The sequence below is a fragment of the Monomorium pharaonis genome, chromosome 2 (genome assembly GCF_013373865.1).
Source record: "Monomorium pharaonis isolate MP-MQ-018 chromosome 2, ASM1337386v2, whole genome shotgun sequence".
Lineage (NCBI taxonomy): Eukaryota > Metazoa > Arthropoda > Insecta > Hymenoptera > Formicidae > Monomorium > Monomorium pharaonis.
This window is the reverse complement of record NC_050468.1, coordinates 11,866,715-11,892,194: the sequence shown is the minus strand read 5'-3', so window position 1 is coordinate 11,892,194 and position 25,480 is coordinate 11,866,715. Positions and strand designations below refer to the sequence as shown.

The 25,480-nt window shown below is 35.0% G+C and overlaps 2 protein-coding genes and 1 long non-coding RNA gene across 8 annotated transcripts in view; 1 reads left to right on the top strand and 2 right to left on the bottom strand.

Annotated features, from left to right (window-relative positions):
• Window positions 1-25,480, bottom strand: part of LOC105834609 — an 83,367-nt gene that overhangs the window by 47,571 nt on the left and 10,316 nt on the right. For 2 of the 5 annotated variants that reach the window (XM_036283221.1, XM_028194626.2), the window contains exon 3: window positions 5,022-5,157. The exons of the other annotated variants lie outside the window; for them this stretch is intronic. The gene's annotated coding sequence lies outside the window, so the exon portion shown is untranslated. The remainder of the gene's footprint in view (window positions 1-5,021; window positions 5,158-25,480) is intronic. 5 annotated transcript variants of the gene reach the window in all.
• On the bottom strand, window positions 429-3,562 carry LOC118644533. Its single transcript, XR_004962307.1, has 2 exons — window positions 2,614-3,562; window positions 429-2,248 (listed from the first exon to the last, which is right to left on the bottom strand). It is a non-coding gene; the product is annotated as an uncharacterized LOC118644533 (long non-coding RNA).
• The window catches only part of LOC105834608 (serine protease filzig), a 29,212-nt gene continuing 7,288 nt past the window's right edge, over window positions 3,557-25,480 (top strand). Inside the window, exons 1-2 of one of the 2 annotated variants that reach the window (XM_036283214.1) lie at window positions 3,557-4,275; window positions 20,699-20,786. In XM_036283214.1, the coding sequence (XP_036139107.1) occupies window positions 4,015-4,275; window positions 20,699-20,786 (349 nt within the window). In that variant the 5' untranslated portion in view covers window positions 3,557-4,014. Of the gene's footprint in view, window positions 4,276-10,309; window positions 12,341-20,698; window positions 20,787-25,480 lie in introns of those variants that run through there. The other variant, XM_028194631.2, reaches the window with a different exon arrangement.

Genomic DNA, 25,480 nt, shown 5'->3' with positions numbered 1-25,480 from the left:
AGAATATTCGCAGGACAACAACTGTTCATAAGCTCGTGCCAACGAATTCATAAAGGTTCTATAAAGTAACAAAGGAAAAAATATATATATATGTATATGTGATAGAAGCAAAAACCTAATAATGAATCCGTGAATTTACGATCTCATGATCAAAAAAACAAACAAATGTATAAATAAATTACAAGGCATTCAAATCAGTAAAATAATTTAAAAAGATGTTACAGACGTAATTTAAAAACGTAATATAAAAAAGTGTCAGGCACAATCAAAGGCAACAGAAAGACTGAATATATTTTTCTCATTGGGACGGTAAGAATGTCAAAAAGTTAAACATTAAGGGGCCTTGATTATACCGTTGTAAATGGTGTTTAAATTTTCTGTATCTTTCTGCAAATTGATAGCACTTTTATTCCTTTTTATGAAAAACATTTCAGCTATCTCCCTTTTTCTTCTATTCTTTTCGCAATGTAAGATATGGAAAAATTTAAGATAAATTTAAAATAAATTTTGAGCACTTATGCATGAGTTTAAATGAAGAAAAATATTACCACTGCATGTAATAAAACCCAAAAAGCATAAGAAAACGTATATAACTTATATTGTATGTTACTCTTGTAGAGCCAAATTCGATTAATCCTCGTTATTCAAGGGACATTTATACAATGTATAAAGAGTAGAGAAAAATTTCTTATTAACAAACACTTACATAAATGTATAGCTGAAATATACTCTGTTTTTCAAAATCACAGTTTTGCAATGATAGCTCGTTAATCCGATTATGGCAAACTTAACTAGAAACCTTCAGGAAGTTTGCTGCTATCACAGATAAACCACTATAAAATAAATCGAATAAAAAAAATAATAAAATGGCAGCTGTCACTAACAAAAAACTTGATTTTCAGTTTAAACGTTTTGTTAATAATAACTGCTATTTTATTAATTTTTATTCACTCTGTTATGTAGTAACTCATTTAAAATTTTTCAAAGATTTCTAGTTTTCACTTTCGTACATTTATTCAGTTCGTCTGAAAATTTGTTAAAGACAAGTATTTCGGGCAATCTGATCCTCTGCTCCCGAATGTCACTCGATGATCGAAAAGTAATCATCTGCCACACAAGGGCGAACGCACGATGTTCCCCGATTATTACGGCCGATGCTAAACTACTGAAAATGTCACAGGCGTGACGGGCCCGGTGGATGGATGTTACTGGATCGGGTTAAGTGGCTTTGGTGAAAGCCAGCTACCTCCGCCTTTTCCTTATGCAGTCACGAAACCACCGGGTACCTCTATGCCGCGCGTATCCGTCGGCAAACCGTCACGTCGACCTTCACCCGACGGTCGCGTCGCGTCGTGTCGCGTCGTCGTCGATGCAAATCGACGGGGAATAATAACGCCGCGCAGTCGTAAGTCGAAAGGTTTTATTTCCCCTAATCGGGACAGCGGGTAAGTCTGAGACGCGTGGACTTACATACGCGGGGATCTCGCCTCTCTCGCGCGCGGTGGATTTACCGGTGAGATGTACGTGAAAGTTGTACGCAAGCCTGCCGATTGATAGCGACGCGAAAGCATCTCGATGATTGGGATGTAAGGCGATATTCAATCGCAGTGTTAGAAATATGTATTTGGACAGCGAACATGTCAACAAGAAAAATATCACAGCTTTCCTAATCTCAAATCTCCCTTTTGTGACAATAAAATTAGGAGGTATTGATTTTTTTTTGCTATTTATCATTATAATGTTGATCGCTGGTTTGTCCATTTCAATTGTTAAAAAATGTTAAAACTTTTAATGTACTTTTAATACATATGTACAACACTGATGAGCATAATTTGGTATCAAGTCTTTTTAAGTATAAAGCGTATGCAAAAGAATCTGTGCTTTCCTGTTAACGCGATGGATCTTAATTAAAATTCGTAAGTAGCACACCAGTATTAACATGCAAACTCAGAAAGAAAAATTTAAATGGTTTTTGCAAAAATAAAAATTAGCTACGTGGAATAAAGCAACTGGCAGCTAAAGTATAACAGTGAAATGCGTTGTCATGAGTTTTTTTCAAATAAATCGTAAATTAAGAGGAACTCCGGTAATCGCGCAATCATGCTATTTATTTGAAAGTATATATATTTCCTCGACACCGAGTAATCACAAGTTTGTACCTTATCATTGCTCGTCGTGCCGCTCTCAATTTTTCATCGAACTAAAAAAGGCGCGTTGCGGTTCAATTCTGATTCGAGATCAGGATGACCTGCATATTTTGAGAAAAAAATTCCAGGAAATTACTAGGAAACGTAATCATTCTACATAGCATCTTTAATGATCTTTATTACGTGCGTTTACTGTACACTTCGCGTGTAAAAAGCTAACTTCACGAAACTGAGAAAATTATTGCTTATTTTCGCACTGAGAAAATTACTGCTTATTTTCGCATTCAATAATTATTGAAGATTTAAGTTAAATTAGCACATTAACACAAAAAGAATCACAATCATAAATAAAAAAGAATCTGTAAAATGTTATCAAACTTTCAACGCCTTCTAAAAACGCTCAAGAATGAAAGACGCAATTAATAAATGTAGATGAGCGAGAATGGAGGTACTCCGAAAATCGTACCTTTCCCGAGGGCCGATTAAAATCCCATTAGTTTAGTCTGTTGAAAAAAAAAAGAAAGGAAGTATATTTTCGATCGGCCTAACGGTGATTTCCGAGTTGCGTGTAGCGTAATCACGAGTGACCAATCCGCCGTAATAAAAATAGCAAAGGTTGCGGGAACGGACGGTTTGCTTCTGTAACTTGCTTCGTAGTGCTGGAACCGATGGAACCGACGAGATAGCGAGCGCCTGGGAGCGCGAAATGCGTCGGCGCTCCGCGCGCTGTGCCGTGTGATCGATCAACGGATTTTCTTCAGGATCAGCCGTGGCGTAGCCGTGGCGCAGGGTCACGGTCTGACCTTGGTGGGATACGCGATGACGTCGCGGGAATTTGTCGACCGGGCACGCGTTTGGGATGACGCTCGACGTTCCTAGGCAACCACGTGTCATTTACTTAAAAAATAAAAAAGGACATGGTTTATGAAAGTAAAGGAGTTTCAAGAACGATACGTTATGGGTATGGCAGACGTTTTCTTCAGATTGGCATTTTTATAATTTTAAAGGTTGATTAATCTACCTAGCGGATTTAAACACACCAAGATAACCTTTCTCTTTAACAGCGTTAATCAACGAATAATCTTTAGATAATAATCACCGAAAGTTCGTACTATGTCATACCGAGACGTGATGTTTGTTTTTGAAAGCCTAAGAAGCAATTGTTTCACTCTCAATTAATCTGTGTAGTAAATTATCTAATAACTGTACGCGTCTGTGTGTAGATATTTATCTATTAGATGATTTTAATAATTTATGACAATTTATTCAGAGACAAAACAACTGGCTCTATGATATTTTTTTTCTTTAAAGTTTCTAATTTTCAGAGCGCTACAAGGAATCTTTTTTTCTTAATTTTTTTTCTAATAAATATAAATTTTTGAAAAAAAGATTAAAAAATTATTTTTTTGTAAATGTTTAATCAATAAAGATATAAACATTAATTTATTATCGATGTATTCTTTGATAAATTCAAAAAATTACGATCACTTTTATGAAAGTTAAAAGTAATTTGATATACTGTACCCAGTGTATCGTTTTTAAAGACTTTTCAGAGAAAATGCCTTGTTTTAAAAATAAATTGCGAATAAAAATAAATTTTGATTACTAAATAATGAGGCCATAAGCAAGACAGTAAGACGGCGCGATCTTTTCGGTTCTTTCGGAAGGGAAGATGTAGAAGAGACAAGAAGAAATGTAAATTATAAAGATCGTGACATATACGGAGGAAGAGATGAGGAGGGCAAAATCTTTTTGCCCGCTTTATGAGAATCCGCCGTGAGCGTCTGCACGAGGAAAAACGAACGCTCACGTCATGTGAAAGGGCACGGAGCAATCCTGACCCAGTTTTCCAGCCGTGTCCTGGGTCATGACCATCGATTGTTTTCCCTCTCTGGTCATGGCTTCGCGACCCAAATGTTTTGGATCTTCCCTGGGATTAGGCGCTGTAACGATCGCCGGAAATTTATGGCGTTGCGAGGTGTCGTGCGCGCGAACGTGTGGTAGTAGCTCTACCGCTAAGAGAATACTATATCCACCACCATCACCATCACCCATCGCGCTCGTAGTTGATATCGTAGCTTGGATCTGGTCGAATCGGTTACAGGTGTCTCTGACCGGCGCGTATGAGGTGAGTTTAATTAGGATTTATGTCGACGGTGTATGTAGTCTTTCCGGATATTTCGCTGGTAGCCGCGGGAGAGACTGGCGCGAGACTTTCGAAGCTTCTCCCGGGATGATCTTCCGCTGAGAAACTTGTCATTCGAGTTCGCGCGTGGACTGTGAATTAACTTGGACACACTCGGAGAGCGAGAAGAGCGAGGGTGTCTTGTTAAAATTATATGGCATTTATCGGATGGCCTGTTATGTCTAATTGGAAAATAGCACATCTTGCAGGCCCAATTCTCCCCCTCCCCCCTCCTGACTGGACGTGCAATATCTTGTTTACTGATAAAATAGTCACGATGCCACAGGCATATATGACTTTGAGAGGTAGATTAGATCATAAATAAATTTGCGGATACTTTATTAAACAGCCGCTATAACTTAACGTTATTAATCAGCGTATCTAAATAGCTACATGTGCTAGGTGAGGTATAATAATTTATAGGACAATAGAGACTTCGAATCTGTTAGTGCTTTAAACAGGCATCGGCAATATCTCGTTATCATGTAAATTACCGTAAAGGTGTAGGTAATACGATGCGTAGCTTGTGTACCCTGTTTCATTGCTATTGTTGTCCGTGTATGGTACACGCGGTGCGATCGAGGCATCGAGTTTCAGCGATAATAAACGTAATGTCGTGTTACTTTCTACATTTCTTTTCGGTTCTATAAAATACATTTATACAGAGCCACGGGCCTTAACCCACTTACCGAAAGTCACGATCACGGTCAATGCTTGTGTGCTCGATCTTGCAGCATGCGTCATGTTATGGAGAGAAAAGTATCGTCTACATCAGCCGGAGAGAATTATTTGATAATTTGATAGTTTCACTAGCCGACGGATCAGCTGCAACAAATTGCGTTAATAACTTGCGTTAGTACCTTTAATACATAACGTTTAAGGCGTTAAAGATTAATCGTACGTGTCCGGCCAAACTTGACTAACGTAGTTGAGCTAATTAAAGTATGTTTACTATGTGCGCTAGCGTCGGAGGAGAAAATGAAAAATCACACGCCCGATTAACGCAATTTACAGTGTATCCTACGCAGATATAAAGCACGCGGTAACGAGGTGCTTGTATGGCGCACCTGTACCTGTGAAATAAATGAGATTCCATTCAGTAGTGGACAGCACCGTGCGCCAAAAGATACAGGTCCTGACCCACTTCGGACCAGTCACGTTCACGATCAAGGACTGAACTTCTCGTATACTCTCGAAGAAGGCGTATTCTCAAGGCGGAAGCTGATTTCGATGATAATGATTATTCATTTGGGATCTCCGCGCGATGGTCTTCGAGATTAATCTCATATGCGTAAAGAAAAACGCTAGATGAGATGTCATCTCTCTGGAATTCTCTCACAGTCGAAAGTCGCCAAGTGAGACTAAAGTACCGTATGGGCCTAGCACACACCCGGGAACGTTGTGTGATCAGAAATTTCTGTTCCCAGAATCACAGCTCAATTTTAAAAACGTTGACCGTGTATTATTATTTTCGTAATCAATAATATTAATCTTCTATTTATACCCTTTATTTATTTTAAATATCTCTATTTATTTCAGGCGACTGAGTAACTCGCATAAAAATTAATTTTTATTACTTTTATAAAAGTATTAAAAAATTATTCAGTAATTCTTATGTATACTTCAACATTTTTAGTATTTGTATGGTTAATTTTAACAAATTGTATATAAATGTTATAACTAATTAGCTCTCTGTCAAAATCAAAGAAATGCACATTTTAATTTAAAATTTTATGACTTTAAAATAAAAATGACTTAAAAATAAGTACTTTCATACCGTGACATTTCAAACTATAAAAAAAAAGATTCGAGTGTCGACTAATCAAAAAGTTAAATTATTCAGTAACCTGAAGATGACATTTTTAATAGTTATAATTTGAAAGTGTATTGTATTTATATGTTAAACAATGCATTTTATTAAACTAATATTGCAAAATTTAAAACTCCTTAATTATAAGAATTCTTGACTATAATAATTTATAACATTTAACGCAAATATGATAGCGACGTTCTTCGTATTTTAGCTCAAAATTATCGCTTAAAGTTTAATTTATTTTTAATACTTCGTAAAATTCTTTCAACATAAACAAAAATTAATTAAAAGTAAAGAAATATATAAGTACTCAGGCACACGATAGGATGTATCATGCGTACTCTAAAGTTTTTATACGCAAAACATCCTAATTCAAGATCATGTTTGAATTGAAACCAGCAACATACCAAACAAATATTTTGCATTTATGCAAAATATCCATATAAAAATGTAAATAAAATGTGAAATTTTTTTTGTTTACGATATATTTTATCATAAACTTTGATCAAGTTACATAATGTTTTATATAAAATTTTAAAATGTTATTTTGAAGATTAATAATAAAACTTATATTATTAATCAACTTAAATAAATATGTTATCATATAAAAATGTAAAAATGTACAAGATTAATTATTGTATAACACTAGATTTCGAAGTTACTTTGAAATTATTAGTAAAATACTTTACTAATATCATTCTTCCGTTCTTCCCTCATGAGAAAGTAAAATAAAAAATATAAAATTATTCAGGAGAAAAAAAATAAAATTGCGTATTTTAAAATTAAGTTATTTATTATAAATTATTGAAAAATAATTATGTAATTTTTTTCCTTCTTCTGAACAACTTTATATTTTTAACTTGTGTCACATTTCTCATAAATGTGCACATGTATAATACTTCATTTTTTTATCTTGTGTATGCACAATGTTTCCAAAATTTCAATTGTCGACAAAATTGTCTGAAAATCATGAAGATGTTGGAAATTGCTTAACATCGTCATTTAACATCGAACGAAAAACAGATTCCCAATAAATTCAATGACAATGTGAAGAAGTTAAGTTTCGCGATATCATTCGAATGCGTGGTCAAGCATTAATACAAAACAGTACCTGAAGTGAAAGAGCTATGAGAACCGAGACCGTTATCAATTACGCATTCCTGCGTTGCAAGACTGCGTTTGAGAGAACCATACATGGATTCTTCGAGGCCCGTCATAATTTCACTATGATTATAGAGGAAGCAAATGGTTTCGTGGTTTCACCATCTCGTACGAATTACAGGATACAATTGTCAATTATTGATGCAAGTTCACGATGACGGCGCGTTGTCATTGCTTTGGAACAAAATTGTTGATTTCTATGAATCATATTTCCTGCTGTAAACCCTAATCAAATTTTATTAACAGCTAGCTACGACTATCATCTAATATCAGAACTAATATTGATAACGGTTTAATTACACTAAAGCTAAAGTATTCAATAAACGTGAATAAATATCATAAACGCAGTTAATGTCACACAGTATTTATCAAATATTATTAATTAATATCTTTAAAAGTGCTATTCATATTTTTCTTACATCAAAATTACTGGTAAAAATTTATCCACAAAATTCAGAATTATTCTTATAAACGGAGAAAATTTTATATCAAAAATTACTTATGTACGATAGTATAACCACGGACCATAAGAAGAAATTTCAGAGAATTATATCATAAATCAAGTAAATACTATAATAATTTGATGAAAAACACAGTAAAAATTTTCATAGATTCTTGATCCGCGCTTACTATTCACCATAGTAATTTCCACTCTAAACTTTTCTCCGTGTATTTTAACATATTATTTTTACTTTTTTTCTAATTCATAGGTTACAAAGTAGTAGAATAATTAAATTTAATTGTTAATATTATTTTAATGTAGATAAAATTTTATTAAACGTTATTTTAAGCTCTCAAAATGTGAATAACAAAAACTATATTACTTAAATTAGCACATGGGTGAAAATTCATAGTAGCACTGCAGAATTAAAAATTATTATAGATATTAATGTGCCAGTAAATATGTTTCTTAATAAATAACACATAAATATATTTTATACAAATTATTAATTATTAATAATTATACAAATTAAAATTATTAATAATTATACGAGATTATTATATAGATAATTACATAATTTACATTGTAATATTTCAGCTTTTCCTCTTCTCCATAATATCTTTTAAAAATTTAAACGACAACTATTTAACTATTTCAACTATTTAAATAGCTTTACAATTTAATAATTACTATTATTCTCACACACTCTCTTATTATATTGTAAATTTTATAATTATATAAATAAATAATATAATCACACGTGTATAAAATACGTGTATAAAAATTGAGTTCCGACATAAGTATAATCACATAAAATCGACACGGTCACGACGATCTGATTCTGAAATGAAGTGAAATTCAGTTACAGTATACTAATTAAAATTCCTGGTAGCGAATTGCTATCCGCGAAAGCTGTGGCGTACCTTGTCGAATGTTTCGTCTCGCTCCGATTACACAAATAGGATTACGAATAACCTGTTTCCTTTGTAAGCAGAATATTTCAATAAACAGCGTGACAATAATGCGTACAGTTAAAAATAATTTAAAAATTTCAAAAGACAATTTCTAATACGCGAGATAATTAATTAATCCAATACAGACATTTATCAATTTAGTAGTGTATTAATTATTTATTTTTAAATATCGAAAGCACTGTTTGTTAGTACTTTTAATGCTCAAAATAATTAATTAATACAGCATTAATTAATACATTAAATTGGAAAATTTCTATAAAGATAATTAATGTTAATAATTCATTGTACATCGATATTATATAATATTATATGAAATGCATAGCCATTTCGCTACAATATATGCACATATGGAAGAGCTTAATAGTACAAAAACGACAAATAACAAGATATAATTTTTTTATGTTATAATAATATATATATTATTAAAATGATAAAGTAAAAAGGACATTAAAATTTATTACAATATCTCCTACTAATATTGTCTCCTCCTCCGTCCCTCTAAATTTATTACTCGATAAATGTTTAACGATACAAAACGCGGCTTTAGCAATGCAAATTTGCTGGCATTGTTATCTCGACGCATTATATCGTCGGCTTCTCTCGTACGCGGTGTATGCGCACGCTGAAAGCTCGAAAGTAATCGGAATCAGGCAATATTGCAATCTTTGCATGCAACTACCATTATTATGATAATAAGAATATATACGTGAGTTTCGTACTTTTCCCAGTATTGCAATGTGTGATAAAAAGGCACTTCAGACTCTTCTCCTCGGTTAGCTGAATATATATCATATTTTCTCTCATCTTCTGTGCGTACTTGCGAAAGTTAATTTAATTAAAAATATAATTTCTAATACACGAGATAATTAATACATTAATTAATAATCATTCTACCGCAATGAAATATATATATACGTACAATGTATGTACGAAAGTACGTGCGCATTGCATATTCATGATTTTCATCCAATAATCCGCATTCCGTTAAATATGTACCATTAACGGTAATGAAATAATATCATTAGTGGGACAGACCTTTATATCAAGCAGACGACAGACGCGCTATACAAGTTGTATTTATCTCGTAATACAACTCGTTACAGCACTCTATTGTAATTACCCTCTTGTATCTGGAAATAGGAACACTTACGCGATGAGAGAAACCAAAGACGCACAAGATACCGGAAATTGGACGTTTATTATTAGCCGTTGATGAGATCTCCGTGCGCATGCACAAGGAAGAAAATTGCGAAGATATTAAATACTGTTGATTGTAAGAAGACTGAAAATTAATTGCTACACTTTCAAGATAAATTGTAGACAAGTATGCGGAAGAATTGTTTTTCTGTCAGATATTTAATTAAAAAATAGTTTTTTTACTTGAATTCTTCTTCATTCAGGAATAGTTGTTTTTACATTATTTAGAAAAATTACATTATTTAGAGGTCAATAGAATATCCGATTTTTAAATTCTTGAAACTAATTAAAACTAAAATATGCATTAAAAAAAATTAAAGATTTGTTTTTCTACCAGAAACTTAATTAATAAATAATTTCTTTTTTTACTAGAGTTTTTCTTTATTCAGGAAGTCTTTTTTACATTATTTAGAACGAGGTCAATAGAATTCGGAATATCCGATTTTTGTTCTTGAAACAGACTGAAGATAAAATATGCATTAAAGAGACTTAACGTTTATAAGTAACAAAATACTAATAGTTTCATAACTACAATATTTAATAATGTACAAATGTTACGGACGTTTCCGATACAATAACTACTGCTCGAAAGAATACTCGAGCGAATAACATTGTAATATGCCAGAAAATGTGTGCTTATATTACGGGACTTGCTTTTCCGCTCTATATCTTCTTAATAAAGAAAACTTATTAATTTCTGTAAGTTATGATAAAAAAAGTACTTTAGAATTTTTCTAACATAATAAGGGAAATTCGCGTGCATTGATTTCTTTTAGAACGCTTTCAAAGAGGCAATCATTGCTCCCTTTGTTTAATCAAGATACGTAAAGTTTCCGTTAACAATTTATGTTATTACAGAAATATCAGAGGTCGACGGTTTGTTATAAAAAATGTCGTCGAATTTTTATTAAAAAAACAATTGGATGCAACCAGAAGTTGCACGGAAAGTCTGAAACATTTAACATAAGCGATATCTCTTGTGAAACGATCATCGTTTCACAAGAGACGGGAATAAATGACAGAAAAAACTAGAATTCTATCATCGGAAATGTATTTTCTACAGAACGAAATCTCAAAGGCATAAAACTCATTTAATTATGTTTCCGCGTAAGGAAGCACTCACTTGCAGAATATATTTTCACGCACAGTATATTGAATCGGTAACCATGCATCCCTTCTGTTATATCTATTTGTTGGCATCTTTATTTAAAGACAATAGTATAATATTTTGACGTCAAATCTGAATCGTTTCAATTATTCAATTTGCCACCTTTGTTGAGTCTTTATTAAGCGGTATTACTTTCATGAGTCGTAGATAATACAAATGCTAATGCGGCACAGAATCGCGCGACTGATGAACTGCGCAGCCTTGTCGCTGACATTATCAGCTGACTTATATGCTGTCATCGCGCTCGTCGAGCGATTCTCATTTGGCTTTTCCATTCGGAGGTCTCCTTCTCTTCTCCGGGAAGAGTAGCGATGAGAAGGCGTCGAGTAGGATCGCATCTCATTTTCACGATGATATCGCGAAGCGTTTCCTGAATGGGCAGACAGAACCTGGAGCGGCCAAGAGCGGCCGGTGGATGAGTAGGACAGTGTGTCGCCGTCCTGCACGTTGGGCCCCGTTCTTCTCCACGTGACCTGGCCACTGACCCACTTTGGTTTCTCCTGGTTCCCTCTCTCTCTATCTTTCTCCCCGATGGTCCCCCTCCCGACCCCCACAGTTCGTACTCGACGGCTTCTGTCCTCTGTGAAACGGTGGTCCTCCCCCCCTCCCTTCTTCGACGCACCGGGCTTCCGTCGAACGTTGCATTGCCACCACCATAAACGACTTCCACCATCGAACCGGCCACCACCACCGATCTTCGAGTCGAAGGCGCCGCTTATGACTTAGCCATGCGACTCCAGCAACACATGCCGTGGCACAAGGTACGACGGCCAGACAGGTACCATCCCGTTTGCTAGCCGGATGGACGATCGCGCGGTACAGATCGGTGCGAGCGCGTAAGAGTCACAGAGACAAGATCTCCAAGTGCGAGCAGCAAGTCCCGCGAGGACGAGTCCTGGTACCGCTGATGCCGCCTATGGGCTGACCAGTGTAAATACGCGCGCGACAATAAGAGCTCAAGACACGTGAGATCGGTGCACCGGTTCGGGATTCGATCGCGGGTGTAGCGCACATGCCGGCGACTCGACTGACAAGACGAGAGCGAGTTGAGTGAAGAAGTGCGAAAGGGATCAGTGAGATCTCTCGATAGGGGAAGCCACGCGGAAGGGACGATCCAAGGGCAAGGTCGCGTTTCCACTCTCACGCGGAAGCAGACCGGAAGAGCGGACCCGTCGTCTGCCGGAATCAAAACGACGTTATGAGACGCGCTTAACGTGCCCTCTCGGTTGCATCCAAGGTTAATGCGCTGCACGGTAAGTGGGCTCGGCTCTTAAGGGATTGTTTGATCGATAGTGCGGATGGTGCTACGAGCACGAGATAATTTCCCTCGTGTGCTAACTCGGAGGTACTACTCCATCTTCATGATGCATTGCACTCTCGACCGGGGAGCTTTTAACGAATTTAGCAGAATGTGAATTAAGTATTTCTAATAAAAGCGGCGCACATGCAAGTAAGTGAGAAAAGAAAAGAAGGAGATTTGTGTCTTCCGAAAGAATGAATGAATAAAAGGTCATCTTGGATTTTTTTAGATGTTTAAACCGCTTATTTTTTATAATTAAAATTTATTTCTTGTGAAATTCTAGAGAAAATAATTAGTGTTTTCCTTTTGTTTCATATATATCTAAACATAAAAAATATGTATCGACCCTTAGATCATTTTTAAAATTCTTTTGTAACAAAATTTTTAACATCACAATTATTACATAACACAATCAGCTTTATTAAATCAAGAATTTCAATTTAATTAGCAATGTAACAATTGGAGTATTTCGTTGGTAGATCAATCTATTCCAAAATTTAAATGTGTCATAAGTGTGTCGCAAAATCATCCACTCTTAAATGTGACATATATGTGTTGTAAAAAACTCTCACAAAATTGAATTAATTAATTAAATTAAAATGTACAGAAACGGTATATTTAAAAATCGTGATTTTACAGTTCATCAGCTTGCGATTCATTTGTTCTCGCGGGAGAAAGTTCAAGCAAGGTAATCGACCTAAAATTCGATATCGACCTCAGGGATCGAACCTGTCTATCAAAACTAGGATCGAGAAGCCAGCGTAATCGCACGGATAGTAATTTGACCGTGGAAACGGGAGAAAGCCGCGTTCTCGACAGTTAAAACGATGCATTCCGATACACAGGTAGAAGAATACCATTTGGTATGCCCCGCTGCATCCGCGCGCTATCTCGATCTCATCTATCCCGTATCTCTTTCTCCTTCCGCGTATCTTTCGTCCATTCGTCATTAAACGAAAGCGCGCCCGGCGCGACGCGTCTGCCCGAGCTAGACGCCGAAAGTTGCCAGGAAGATTTCTGCGGCACAGAAATCGATGACGCAAGTAACAGGTATCGGCGACCTGGCACGCCGCGCGGACCTGCCCTCGTTCGCCGGCAGACGAGACGCGCGGCAAAGATGCACCGACCGTGAAACTCGCACACCTGAGTCACGAGAGACTCGGCACCGCGAGAATTATTTACGCTTCCAGCTTTACGTTACTTCCAATTTCGTGCGTGCACGCAGCCAACGGTCACGCATAAAGCTGGCGAATCTTGTGCATGGCATACGCCATAAACACAGTTGTGCCCGGTAAATATTATTAAGTTGTTAGAAAAATTAAGTAAAAAGACGTCGACGTTCTTCTGCGCCAATTTTTACTTGACCGTCTATTTTTTTAATATTCTTCCACACACCCATACTTTGTTCATATTATCATTCTTTATTCTTTATTATATATGTATATATAAATGCTCACTATTTAACCAAACACTTCATGCGTGTACGAAGAAGAGAAATCCTAAAGAAATCATAGTAACGATTGATTTTGTAAAATCAAGTCAAATTTTCACTTTTAAAAGTTCTAAAATCCCCTCCCATACTTGACGAGATACTATAAATGGACGAAACATCTCCCATGTTGACCCCTAGCAGCTCCTAACCGCGCACATCCTTTACGCACGTGCACGTCCAGTGTATACCTAAGTCAGGTATGTGATGGCGGGTCGTAACGGTTGTCTTCGACAGTTCGTTGTCACTCTTTCCAATCATGTAAACTCATTCGCGCATTTAACGCTTCTACGCCTTTAACCGGTTAATCCCCAGAAAAAGATTTGCATTTGTAACACATGGTGTCTTTCAGCGTTAATTCATACGCAAACAGAAATTCGTCCCTAATACGGATGTCGTGCGGGCAAAAAAGAAGAATTGAAAAGAAGAAACCTGTTGAGTTTTTTTTTTATGCATAACTCATGTACGTCGATATCTCAACATCTCTTTACGTACAAGATATCTTAAACCTTTTAATTTTAATAAAAATTTAATTGGGAAAAAATACATATAATATATATACATATAAGAACGTTGTAAATCTTCAAAAATTGTATTTATAAAATTGTAAAATGTGAGATTATACAAATAAAGAGGTAAACCAAACTCAATCTGTAAAACCATTTATCTGTTGAAATTTAAATTGTATAAAAATCGTATTGAGAACAGGATTTCCGTCTTGGATGAAAAGATCTCTTTGTAACAAAATTGCACTGATAAACCGCAAATGATTACGCGGCTTTCCGTGCCGTCGGCGTTGGCACGTTAACGTGCAATACCGGCTATCACTTTCGTTGCTTCATACGAGGCGGGCAGATATTAAGCCTTCCGTGTTGAAATGAGGAGGAATCGATCGGTTTTGCACGAACGATCGCGCTCGAAATGTCTGAAACGATCGAGTGAAAGCGGCGGCCGTCTGCATCTTCGTCCTAGGTCTAGTTTCGCGCGGTCATTTCGCGGACTTCTGGGTTCCATTCGAATGGCACGGGTTCCCTACTTTCTCAGATTATTTCGCTAATCACCGCGTCGTCTCGATAATTGACGCTCGTGCTTGCATTAAATTCGCGGAGAGAAAATGGAGGCCAAAGGCAGTTCCGACTTGTTGGATTAATTCAAATCGCGCTTATCCATAGTGAAAAGTGAGGAAAAATCGCGGAAACGAGACTGAAGCGTGTGAAAGATTCTTCTTCAGCGCGTGAGAAGAAAAATCTTCTTTCACTTGTAGAATTACCGCCGAAACAAAAAATTCGAAACCGCTCTACCGGTAAATACATTATAAAGATCTCCAATTATGTTAACAAAGTTGTAACGAGCTGAATTTGAAGTAAGGCACATTGGTCTCTGTACGGTAACCTACGGCGTTAAATTAACGTTTCGCCGGACGTTTCGACGCTCATCAATCACCCACGCACATGTGATCGATTAATGATAAAGCATCAATCGTTCAGGCTCCTCACGACAGGTTGTCGAGGACGAGGAAGCCTCCGTTGAGGCAATCGGGTCACCCAGATCCAATAATCAAGATCCAATCACGCGTCGAACTAAGCTTTCTCCGAGGCTCTGTACGTATACGTATATACAATATATCTATGCGTGCGTATGTATGCACGCGGCGTCGCGTACGCACACACTTTGCATTTAGCTCGGCATTGACGGACGGCCAATGAACGCGGAAGAATTTTCGATTCTGTTGACTCGCGCCACGCCGGAGGTCGAGGTCGGCGGAGGATCCCTCTCGGTGAGGATCCGCCGTGTGACGACTCGGTGCAGACTCTCCCGCGGCAAACGTGGGATCCCGCCGTATTTTCCAGCGGAGCCAATTTTTCCCGATTTGCCCGAGACAGAATTCTCGCGTATGTACGTACACCTCCGCCGGCAGTAAAGCACACCGAGAGAGAGAGAGAAAGAGAGAGAGAATGAGGGCTGCTCGTTTACCATTGATCGCCGCAGCAGATAGCGCGGAAAGTAATGTCCGCGGGAATGCAACGTCGCGGTTTTACGCTGTCGGCGATCAATAAACGAATAAAGCGACGAAGCGCGAAGTAGCAACATAAACGACAACACGTTGTAAATAACTTGACATATTAAATATAAAACATTAAATAAAAACACATATATCACGTATTAACTGATCGTATTTTACGGTAGAAGGAAAGAATAGGATTAAAAGTGAAGCGATACACGCGGAGGATGGAAGTAAGATGCGTTGAATTCCCAAGTTGATTGAGATAATCGTCGACAACGACCGGAAAATGTTACGCGAAAACGAAACACCTTTGCAACGAAAGTGACTTCCGTATTCGCGGCCGTACGTAGGGCGTAGGAAAGGATCGCGCTTGTGCGTTAACAGCGTAACGTGCGGTATAACGTTCTCACGATGTAAGCGCACAGCCATTATGTAATATACCGGCGTTATCATAATTCAATCGACCCTGAATCAAGGTAGCTGTGCATAATGAAGTGTGCGTTTAATCTTACGCTTAACATTATAGTTAAATAGAGTGTTTCATAATTATGGATTATGTTAATATAGTTAAATACTTATATATTATGTATTTATAATCTACTACGATCTCTTTTGCGTTATAAAAATTCTTACAGGGAAAACCAACCAAGTGTCCTTCTCCGATTTTAATAAGCTGTAATTAAAACATAGAAAAAAATAAAATACGCACCTTTTACAAATACTTTCTCGCGCGAAAATCCTTTTGGAAAAATTGATTATTTTTTATCGAAGCGAATTCTTTCGCTTTTGAGCAATCGTATAAAATAGAAAAATATACAAATAAAAGTTGAATATTTTCAAGAGTATTTTATAACAATAAAAAATAATATATAATAATTTTAGATAATAACTTATTATTATAAAGTACTCTTGAAACTGACTATTTAATTTTTTATTTTTCAACAATATTTACATTAAAAGAAAATAATCTTTTTTTTTCCCAAAAAGTCTCACTTACTAAACGTACGAGAAAACACTTAGAAAAAAATATCTCTTATTTTTATTTATATTTTAACGTATTTAAAACTTATTAAAACCGGAGCGAAACTGTTATAAATCTCTTGTTAGTATATATGTAAAAATAAAATTAGAACATATATATATATATATATATATATATTTATTATCTTTCTTTAGAAATCATACTAAATATATTATCTTTCTATCGTGCGTCAAAAATTTTTTCCTCAATTAATAAAACTATCGTTATAAAATATTTTGTTAAGCATTTTTTAACTCGACAAATTTCAAAACATTTTAAATGTTTATTTAAATGTTCAAAATATTTATTTTAAATATATAAATTTTGCCGTAACGAAACAAACAGCATAATTTAAAATGCGAATGCGAGTCGCATAATATAACTCCGGTACATTTGATGTGATTAACATAATTGTTCAGTATTTAATGAAATTAGCATAATCATGGTACATTTAATCAACATAGTATAAATCGACCGGATGTTCCGTAGTTTTTAGGTTAACGGGTGAGAGTATTAATAGTCATATCAACTCTCATGTATGTGTCTGTGTGGAACAACAGTTCGCTTTAACGGATCGCATTAAAAATCAGAGCGGCACGAACGCGGGCCGTATATGGATGAAATCATTATGGCTTATGTCAAAATTATCATTTGGTAACCGAGCAGTCACTATGTAAATATTCCATAGCTGTTCCCGTCGTTATAATTCATCTCTGCTACTTAATAAAAGTCAATTTTGATGCTATCGCATCTTTTCGATTCTTCCATTAGCTATTTTTAGAGTTTGAAATGTATTGTTTATTTGCTACAATAACAACATAATTTACAAAATATTTTCCAAAAAATAAGTTTAAATATTTCTATATGTATACATATATACATATGTACACAGAGAATTTTTTCTTAAAATTTACCCTCAAAATCTGGTAATTGTGGGATAATATGTGACCTCAAGGAATTTTAATATACTTTTCAATAAAATTTACTAAAAGTATAGTAAAATTTATTATACTTTTAGTAAAATTTACTTAGAGTATAGTAAATTTTATTAAAAAGTACAGTAAAATTCTTTGAGGTCACGCATTATCTCACAATTACCAGATTTTGAGGTAAATTTTAAGAGAAAATTCTCTCCGTGTGTGTATGTATGTATATTAAAACTTTAAATTATTAAATTAATTAAACTGACATTTTTGAATATGATTTTAGAGTAGTGATATTACAGAGAAATAAAAGGCTGCGTTCCATTTGGCGCTCACAGCGCTGTGACCATTATTTCATGTTATTCCTTGTTGTTCATAATGATTAAACAAGGACAAACAATGCTTACAAGCGCTGTAAGCGCCAAAGGGTACGCAGCCAAAGTATCATATTATTTAGTGTACTGAATTTTTATTTATTAAAATAAATTTATAAAAGCAACTTATTTTATTTATGACTGTTAATGCAAAATTCTCTTTTTTTAATTCCTTCAATTTTTATAAGCTCAGTTATGTTGTTCTATCAACAATAAGAATATCTAATACATGTAGATTCTTTTCTTGCAAATAAATTAAAAGTATGTAACAAATTTTGAATCCCAACAAATGACCACAAGTGAATAAAATTAAAAATGCTAAAAAAATGGATGTAGATTCTTAAAACCCACAGATATTTTCCAATGCCAAGTTGCGATGTTGATTTAAATGAATGACAATAGTTTGTACGTTGCACGGTGGACTTTATAATGATTTAATAAAGCCGCAATGGGAATGAGACAGAACGTCGGTGAATTGATAACTGGGTCACCAGTGTCTTGGTGAACCTGCGTTAAAGCAACCAGCGGCTCATTCCGATGCTCATTCTCGTATCCTTGCTTCTCATCGTTTCTCCGTTCTTCTCCTCGTCTCGTTCATCAAGGCTCTTGTACGATCGTCGAAGATCTCCGGCAACTTTACCTTCAGGTTCCTTCGATACCTCCGTTCCCGTTCCTCCGCCTCGTCTACCACTATCGCACATCGGGCCTGTGTGACTGACTGTAACGGGATTCCGCGAATACACACATGCAGCCCTGTCGTCCCGTGTGCTCGTGTTTGCTTGTGTGAGCGTGAACCTCTCCAAGGAAAAAGAGATACATAGGTCCAAAGCGCGATGTTTGCTCTTCATACATTTTGACGATGCGCGTGTGAAAGGCGTATACCCCATCTTTTGTGAAATTTCGAGAGATTTCAAAAGATTTCAAGAGATTTTCAAACTTAGGTAATATAAATTTAGGCAAAAGCAAAAAAGCGACAATACGACTAAAAATTTTAACAGCACGATTTGCCGGCTCTATCTCGTTTTAATCGTCAATTTAAATTCTATTTTTATTCACATTGTTCCTTGATAAAATTAGCTACAAATTTATATTTTTATAAAAGTAATGGTACCCGCAAAAACTTTTTTGACCTTTTACTTCTTGCAAAAATTAATAATAGAACTATTCATGCTTGTATATACTATTACATTGTGCTTTTTTGTGCAAACGTACACCTACGCGATACAGAAGGAGCATTGATCCATATTTGTGAAATAGTGGTTAACCCTTTGTATATTCATCCATTGTAAGCATTACATTATTGGCTATTAGATTTCGCCTCTGTGTGAATTCATATCATAACAATAATTCGAAATGACACGTTACATGAATCGAGCATAAACCCTTTTATCTTTCTCCGTTTTAAATTGTAAATATTTTTCGGTAGAATTGGCATGAATTTGTATTTAAAGTTAAATATCATGATGTTTATTTTTCAATGTATTTGTTAAATAAAATTTAAAGTTATTGTATAATTTATAATTTCCTCCTGATGGGATATTATATACATCATTATTTTTGGTATTATTTATATATCACTATCATCATTATTTAATATTGTAATCAATACCCATTTCATGAATAATAATTATCTACAATATCTATATTATACCACTTGACTCTTTAATTAAATTTTGAAAGTAGGTTACTATATGTACTATATCTAATTGAGTTTTAAATAATAAATGCAAATTGTAGTGAAATTAGCTATTATTTTGTAAGATAAAATTAATTCAGAGAATACGCGATGGGAATCATCTTACGACTCCCAGTTATTCTATCATACGTGCGAGAGGCTGGTACTCTGTACCGTTACGAGGGACAAATATACACCGATATGTAGATCTAATAATCAGATCTGAAAAATTACGGCTGCTAAACGATTATGCAGAAGATAAATTTAAAAAAAATAGACGCAATTTTTATTCAGAGTCAATCAACGCAGAAGTTATTTTCATAAATTGCTCATTTGATATTTGAAAAGAGAGAAATGATATAAATGGTTAAATAGATATCTTCTAAAAATGTGAATGCTATCTCTCACTTATTTTCTACGTGAATTTTTTTTTATACAAGAGTGAAGAAACTTTCTGACTAAAACGTAATGCATGCTTAATGGATAGAATAAGCAAGTTTGTATCGGCAAAGAAAATGGTAACTTTTATCAACTTTTTCTTGTGGATATAAGCGCATATCTTTTGCGTCACGTTTTACGTTTCAAAGTCAAGTTTAAAACTAAAGGGTACTTTAAGATCGCCGTTGAGCTGGTGCCAAGGGCCGTCTTTATAAATAAATTAACGTTGACTTAAAGCAGAGCTACCTTTAAGTTTGATAAGAACTTTTTTTTTAATTTTAAGTTTCCTTAATCTTTTTTAGTACAACTGGTATAAATCTTTTAAGACGAATGTGCGCGTCTTTTCTTTATAAGTATATTTCCTTCAAATACTCTTCTTATTACAGATGGTTGCTGAGAAAGGTATTTGTCTGCTGTTCGTCATCCTTACTCTGACGTGCGTCTTTTCTCATCCCTGGACGCCTCAAAATGAAGGTAATTACAGCAATCAATACCATCCGCATTTCGTATATTTACTTTAACAAACATGGTTACATATAATTAAATTAATTCCTAACTCATCAGATGAATATTAGTAACGTATTCTTTTTTCTATTCCATATATATTGAAAAAAATAAAAACTAAACTTGAATAAGATAACTTATGTAATACATAATTTTCCAAACACATTTTTTTCTGCATAAATCTTCCTTCTTTGCCACGTTAAAAGATAATGAATACGCGGAAACGAGGCAAACTTGGATTTCTACTTTTACAAATTGTTCTCGCATATGCATTCTCATTAACATGCATGCCAGTGTCCGCGGCTCGTATACGAAATGATACGTTAAAGCGGCGGTCATTACTGACACCAAATTCTACTTTCCGTCTTTCTTTGAGCAAAATCAACAACAAGAGAGGTGGAGCCGAGAAGGAAGCTTTTCGCCATATGCCATTTATTCCGGTCGCGCGTTGAGCGTACAGAGGAGGTGAAATTCGATTTTCTGCCGAGCTGCGCGAATATCGATGTCTCACGTACGTCGCTTTCGGTCCCTTCCGGCGAGCATGAGAGGAAGGTCAAGGGTCGCCGGAGAAAAGCCGCGCGTCAGTGTTTCATCATTTTAACACGTCGCGTTTTTACGAATTTTTGACACGGCAAATATTGACACTGTATTCTACTTACAGCCTCGTTCATTCTCTCGAAAGTCACAAGAGAGATGTTTTCGTGAGTCTATTTGTATGAAACATGTGAAAATTTTAAGACATGCCTACGGTAGTCAAGATGAAAGCGGTAAAACCTCGAGCAATATCGTTCCAGATATATAGATTCCACATTCGCTCAATTATACATATTATTGGGGACATATTTATGGGGGAAATAAACTTCGAAACGTGATAATTATTTTAACAGTTACATCGAATTATTAAACGTAATTATTTAATGTAATAGTATCATCACTGCACTAGTCAATAAACAAATAAGAAATTAAACCAATGAACAATGAGTAAACAACTTAATGTAATTACATATTCAACTAAAAAATGAAGTTTTAATCAAATCTCATCACATGAAAATGAGATCTAAAAAAGTTATACTTAATTTGCAACTTATTATTTTAAAGTCTTATTTTAATATTTATCTTCAATTATTGACTGATGTTTAGCAGCAGATGCAGTGACCTCAATAACAAGTTATTTTAATCTCGAAAATAAACAACAAATAAATGACAATTTTGTTTTAATATAATTTAATTAATTGAAATAAAATTTAAAATTAATGAAAATTAAATTACAATTGAAACATTAACATATTTATTGTTGGAAATTAAAAAGTAACGATGATTCTTTACAAGGCTACTATAAGGAGAAAATTGACTTCAAATTTCTCTTTAAAAGCAGCTGAAAGGACGACGATTCTAGGACACTTTTCTTTATCGACGGCGAATTTTGGAATGTCATCTATCGAACACGTTTTCCATGTCAAGTCTCAACATTATAAGTCCGAAAGACGCTTTCTCTCTCTCTCTCTCTCTCTCTCTTTCTCTCTCTTCTTTCTCTCTCCCCCTCCCCTCTCTGCCACTCAAAATTATTCTTGCGAGCCAGTATATATCAAACTGCATTTTAATGCTCATTAGCGTATGTGCGATGACTCTGCCCTATATATCAGAAATTCACCTTTCTCCACTTTCGCGCGTTGATTTGTGTCAAGAAAGTTTGTGGCTCGTGCGACATTCACAATGACATTTACAGCTCTATGATAGTTTACGATGACATTTCTCGCGGCGCACGAAATTCCTTCTCGCTGTACTTTCAATCTATTTGCTATATAATCTATACAGGATCTATCAAAATTCGACTGCTATCTTCCTGAACGTCTGTAATATGTAACGTAAATAAAGTTTATAAAATTGAAAATATTAATTATAAGAATAATAGACTTTCAATGACGTCAAAACAAAAAGTTAAAATATTCTTGAATTATTTATTAATAAATGCGATTTTTAATTACGGAAATGATAATAATTACCTATTTATTTATTTGCTATATAATAAATTATATTCAAGTTTATATTTTATCGACTATTGACTGAATTACTATCAGATTTTGGGGCACGATGAAAACTTCATATGTAGGTTGAAATTATAAAATGTAAAATAATCCATCCTTTTAATAGTAACCAACTTTTCCGCATTAATTATACCGGTATTATATTACCTGCTTTTATCTTATCTATTTCGAAATACGAGTTGTACTCCGTCAACACGGAAATACACGTGGGAAATGCATACGGGAGCGAAAAGTTTAACTATAACGGGTTAATTATTACTATTATTTGTCCCCAACATATATGTTGTATATTTTGTCTTCAACATATATTTTATCGTTGTGGTATACTACGATAAAATAAATGGAAGACTTACACGCATCTTACAGGAAATTGTGCATCATCTTCTTTATTACGATACTCGTTTAACACTTTAATAAGTATTTTCTAAGGTGTTCATTTTCTCGCAATCCGGTTATTGATTAAGATCAATAAACTACTGACTGCATTAGTATCCCTTCTTTTTACTATACAAGACATATCTAAAATGCAAAGCATAATTTGAATAATTCAGGTAAACCTACATGAAACAGCGTAGATCTTGAGAAACGCTTGAGCAGTAACACGATACGTTCGATTTAATTCACATAAATAATTCACGAAGCTGGCTGCTTTTGGGCACCGTGTATATTTAATGGAAAGCTCTCCCGTTTTAAGTGCATGTCTATACATAATATCGACAATAGACATTTAATACTCACTGTTGCGTCACACGTCTCGCGATGGTTAATCAACATGCATCGGTATGATGCATGCGCTTTATGCTTTCATAAAGATTGTCCAAAGATTGTTCACTAACTGGTACGCCACATACTTCAGAATGAACATAATCTTGTTTCTGTGGCTCATGTAGACAACCCATTTTTCGCGAAACTGTGCACAATCCCACAGCTAATCTAAATTGCAAATTGCTCTCTCTCTCCCTCTTCTTTTCCGCGTCGCATATAGAAAAGAAAGTTGAGTGGTCCGTGGATCACGACGGACACCGCAAAAAATATGCAAATTTTACGTGAGAACATATTTGCTTATCTGTGACATGCAGAAAAGATGGATTTTTTTCCAAAAGATAAATTAATTTTCCAAATTTTTCATTCATTGAGAACTTAAACTTTTTTTACACTTTTACCACAACTTAAATAATATAATAAATCATTACACATTATTTTTCGTGTGCCGTTTTCCATTATAAATAAAGAAGAATTCATCGCGCAAATATTTTCATTGCTTTTCATTTAATGGTATTTATTTTGTATATTTTGTGTAAAATACACAGAAGAATACATACTGTAAATTACTTAAGTTAAATATTACTTATTTCAAAATATTTAATAAGTTCATATATGTGCAATTATAAATTCATTATACATAACTTATTCAAAGCATTACGTTCTAGCAACTTAATACTTTAATCAAAAATATTAAATTAAAACTTGAATTTGATATTCTGACTTTTCTTCGATAAAATTTGATAATATTGTTGGAAAAAATATAAATCTTTTTATTTTAGTACTACAATTTAATAATGAATTTTCTAAATTTGTAATATATATTTTTAGATTTATTAGCAAGAAAATATTTTTTGTAAAGATAACTGTAATTAAAAAAAAAAGAAAAGTAAATTGAGTGTTCGCTTTTCTTAGGAGTAGAAATGATATTCTTTTATGTATACGATAATGCAAAAATTTAAAAGACGCTTATAAAGTATATATCCAGAACACATTCAAGAAATGCAAAGTATCTTCGGGACGAGGTTACAACGAGGTTTTAGCGTTTTGAGTTCTCCAGAGTACATGCTATTTGGAAACGACGAGCCCATGCAGCATACCGAGACTGATAAACATGAAGGTGGATCGGTAGGAGGCGAGAGTCCGCGTATAGCAAAAATCTGGAACGCCAGCCGCGGGTATCCAGACAAGCATCGCGGACGGATCGCGGAGTAGGTCATCATATATTGGCAGTGTGCAAGCGTGTAGAAGGCACGTGCGGCGAAGCCTACATGCCTGCTCGTCTATATGCTTTGGTCAGCTAAGCATAACCGGAAAAGATAGCCGCGTATGTGCAAACACAACACACGCGCAAACGGGCGTGCATCTCATAACCGACGTTTTCTCGCCGATATTAACTCAACATTGACGCCGATTCATATTTTCTCTCGCGTGCTCTCGAGAGAAACAAGCAAAGAGGAAAGATATCATCGTCTATAAATCTATATATCATGAGAATTAATGAAGATAGCGCGTAGATGATTTTTTTTTTCTTTTTGAAGAAATAACCTTTCTTTCGCTCTGCTTTCTTAAACGAATCAATGTCTATGAGATGTCTATTTATAATGTTCTTGCCTCGCTCGTTCTGTGTTGCAACATCGATGGCTAAAACGGAAAACGTTGCAAGATAAACGACGTCTATATATTTTTGGCCCACGCGAAAATGGTTATTTAACGTTTCCACTACGGGTTGCATATCGCAACCAATAAATCCTCGATCCGATATTCGATTTCTCTTCCAAGGGTAAACCGAAATTTGGGGCAGTGTCTCGAGTTACGCGTAAACGTGGTACTCTTCCACAACCCAAATACCAAACG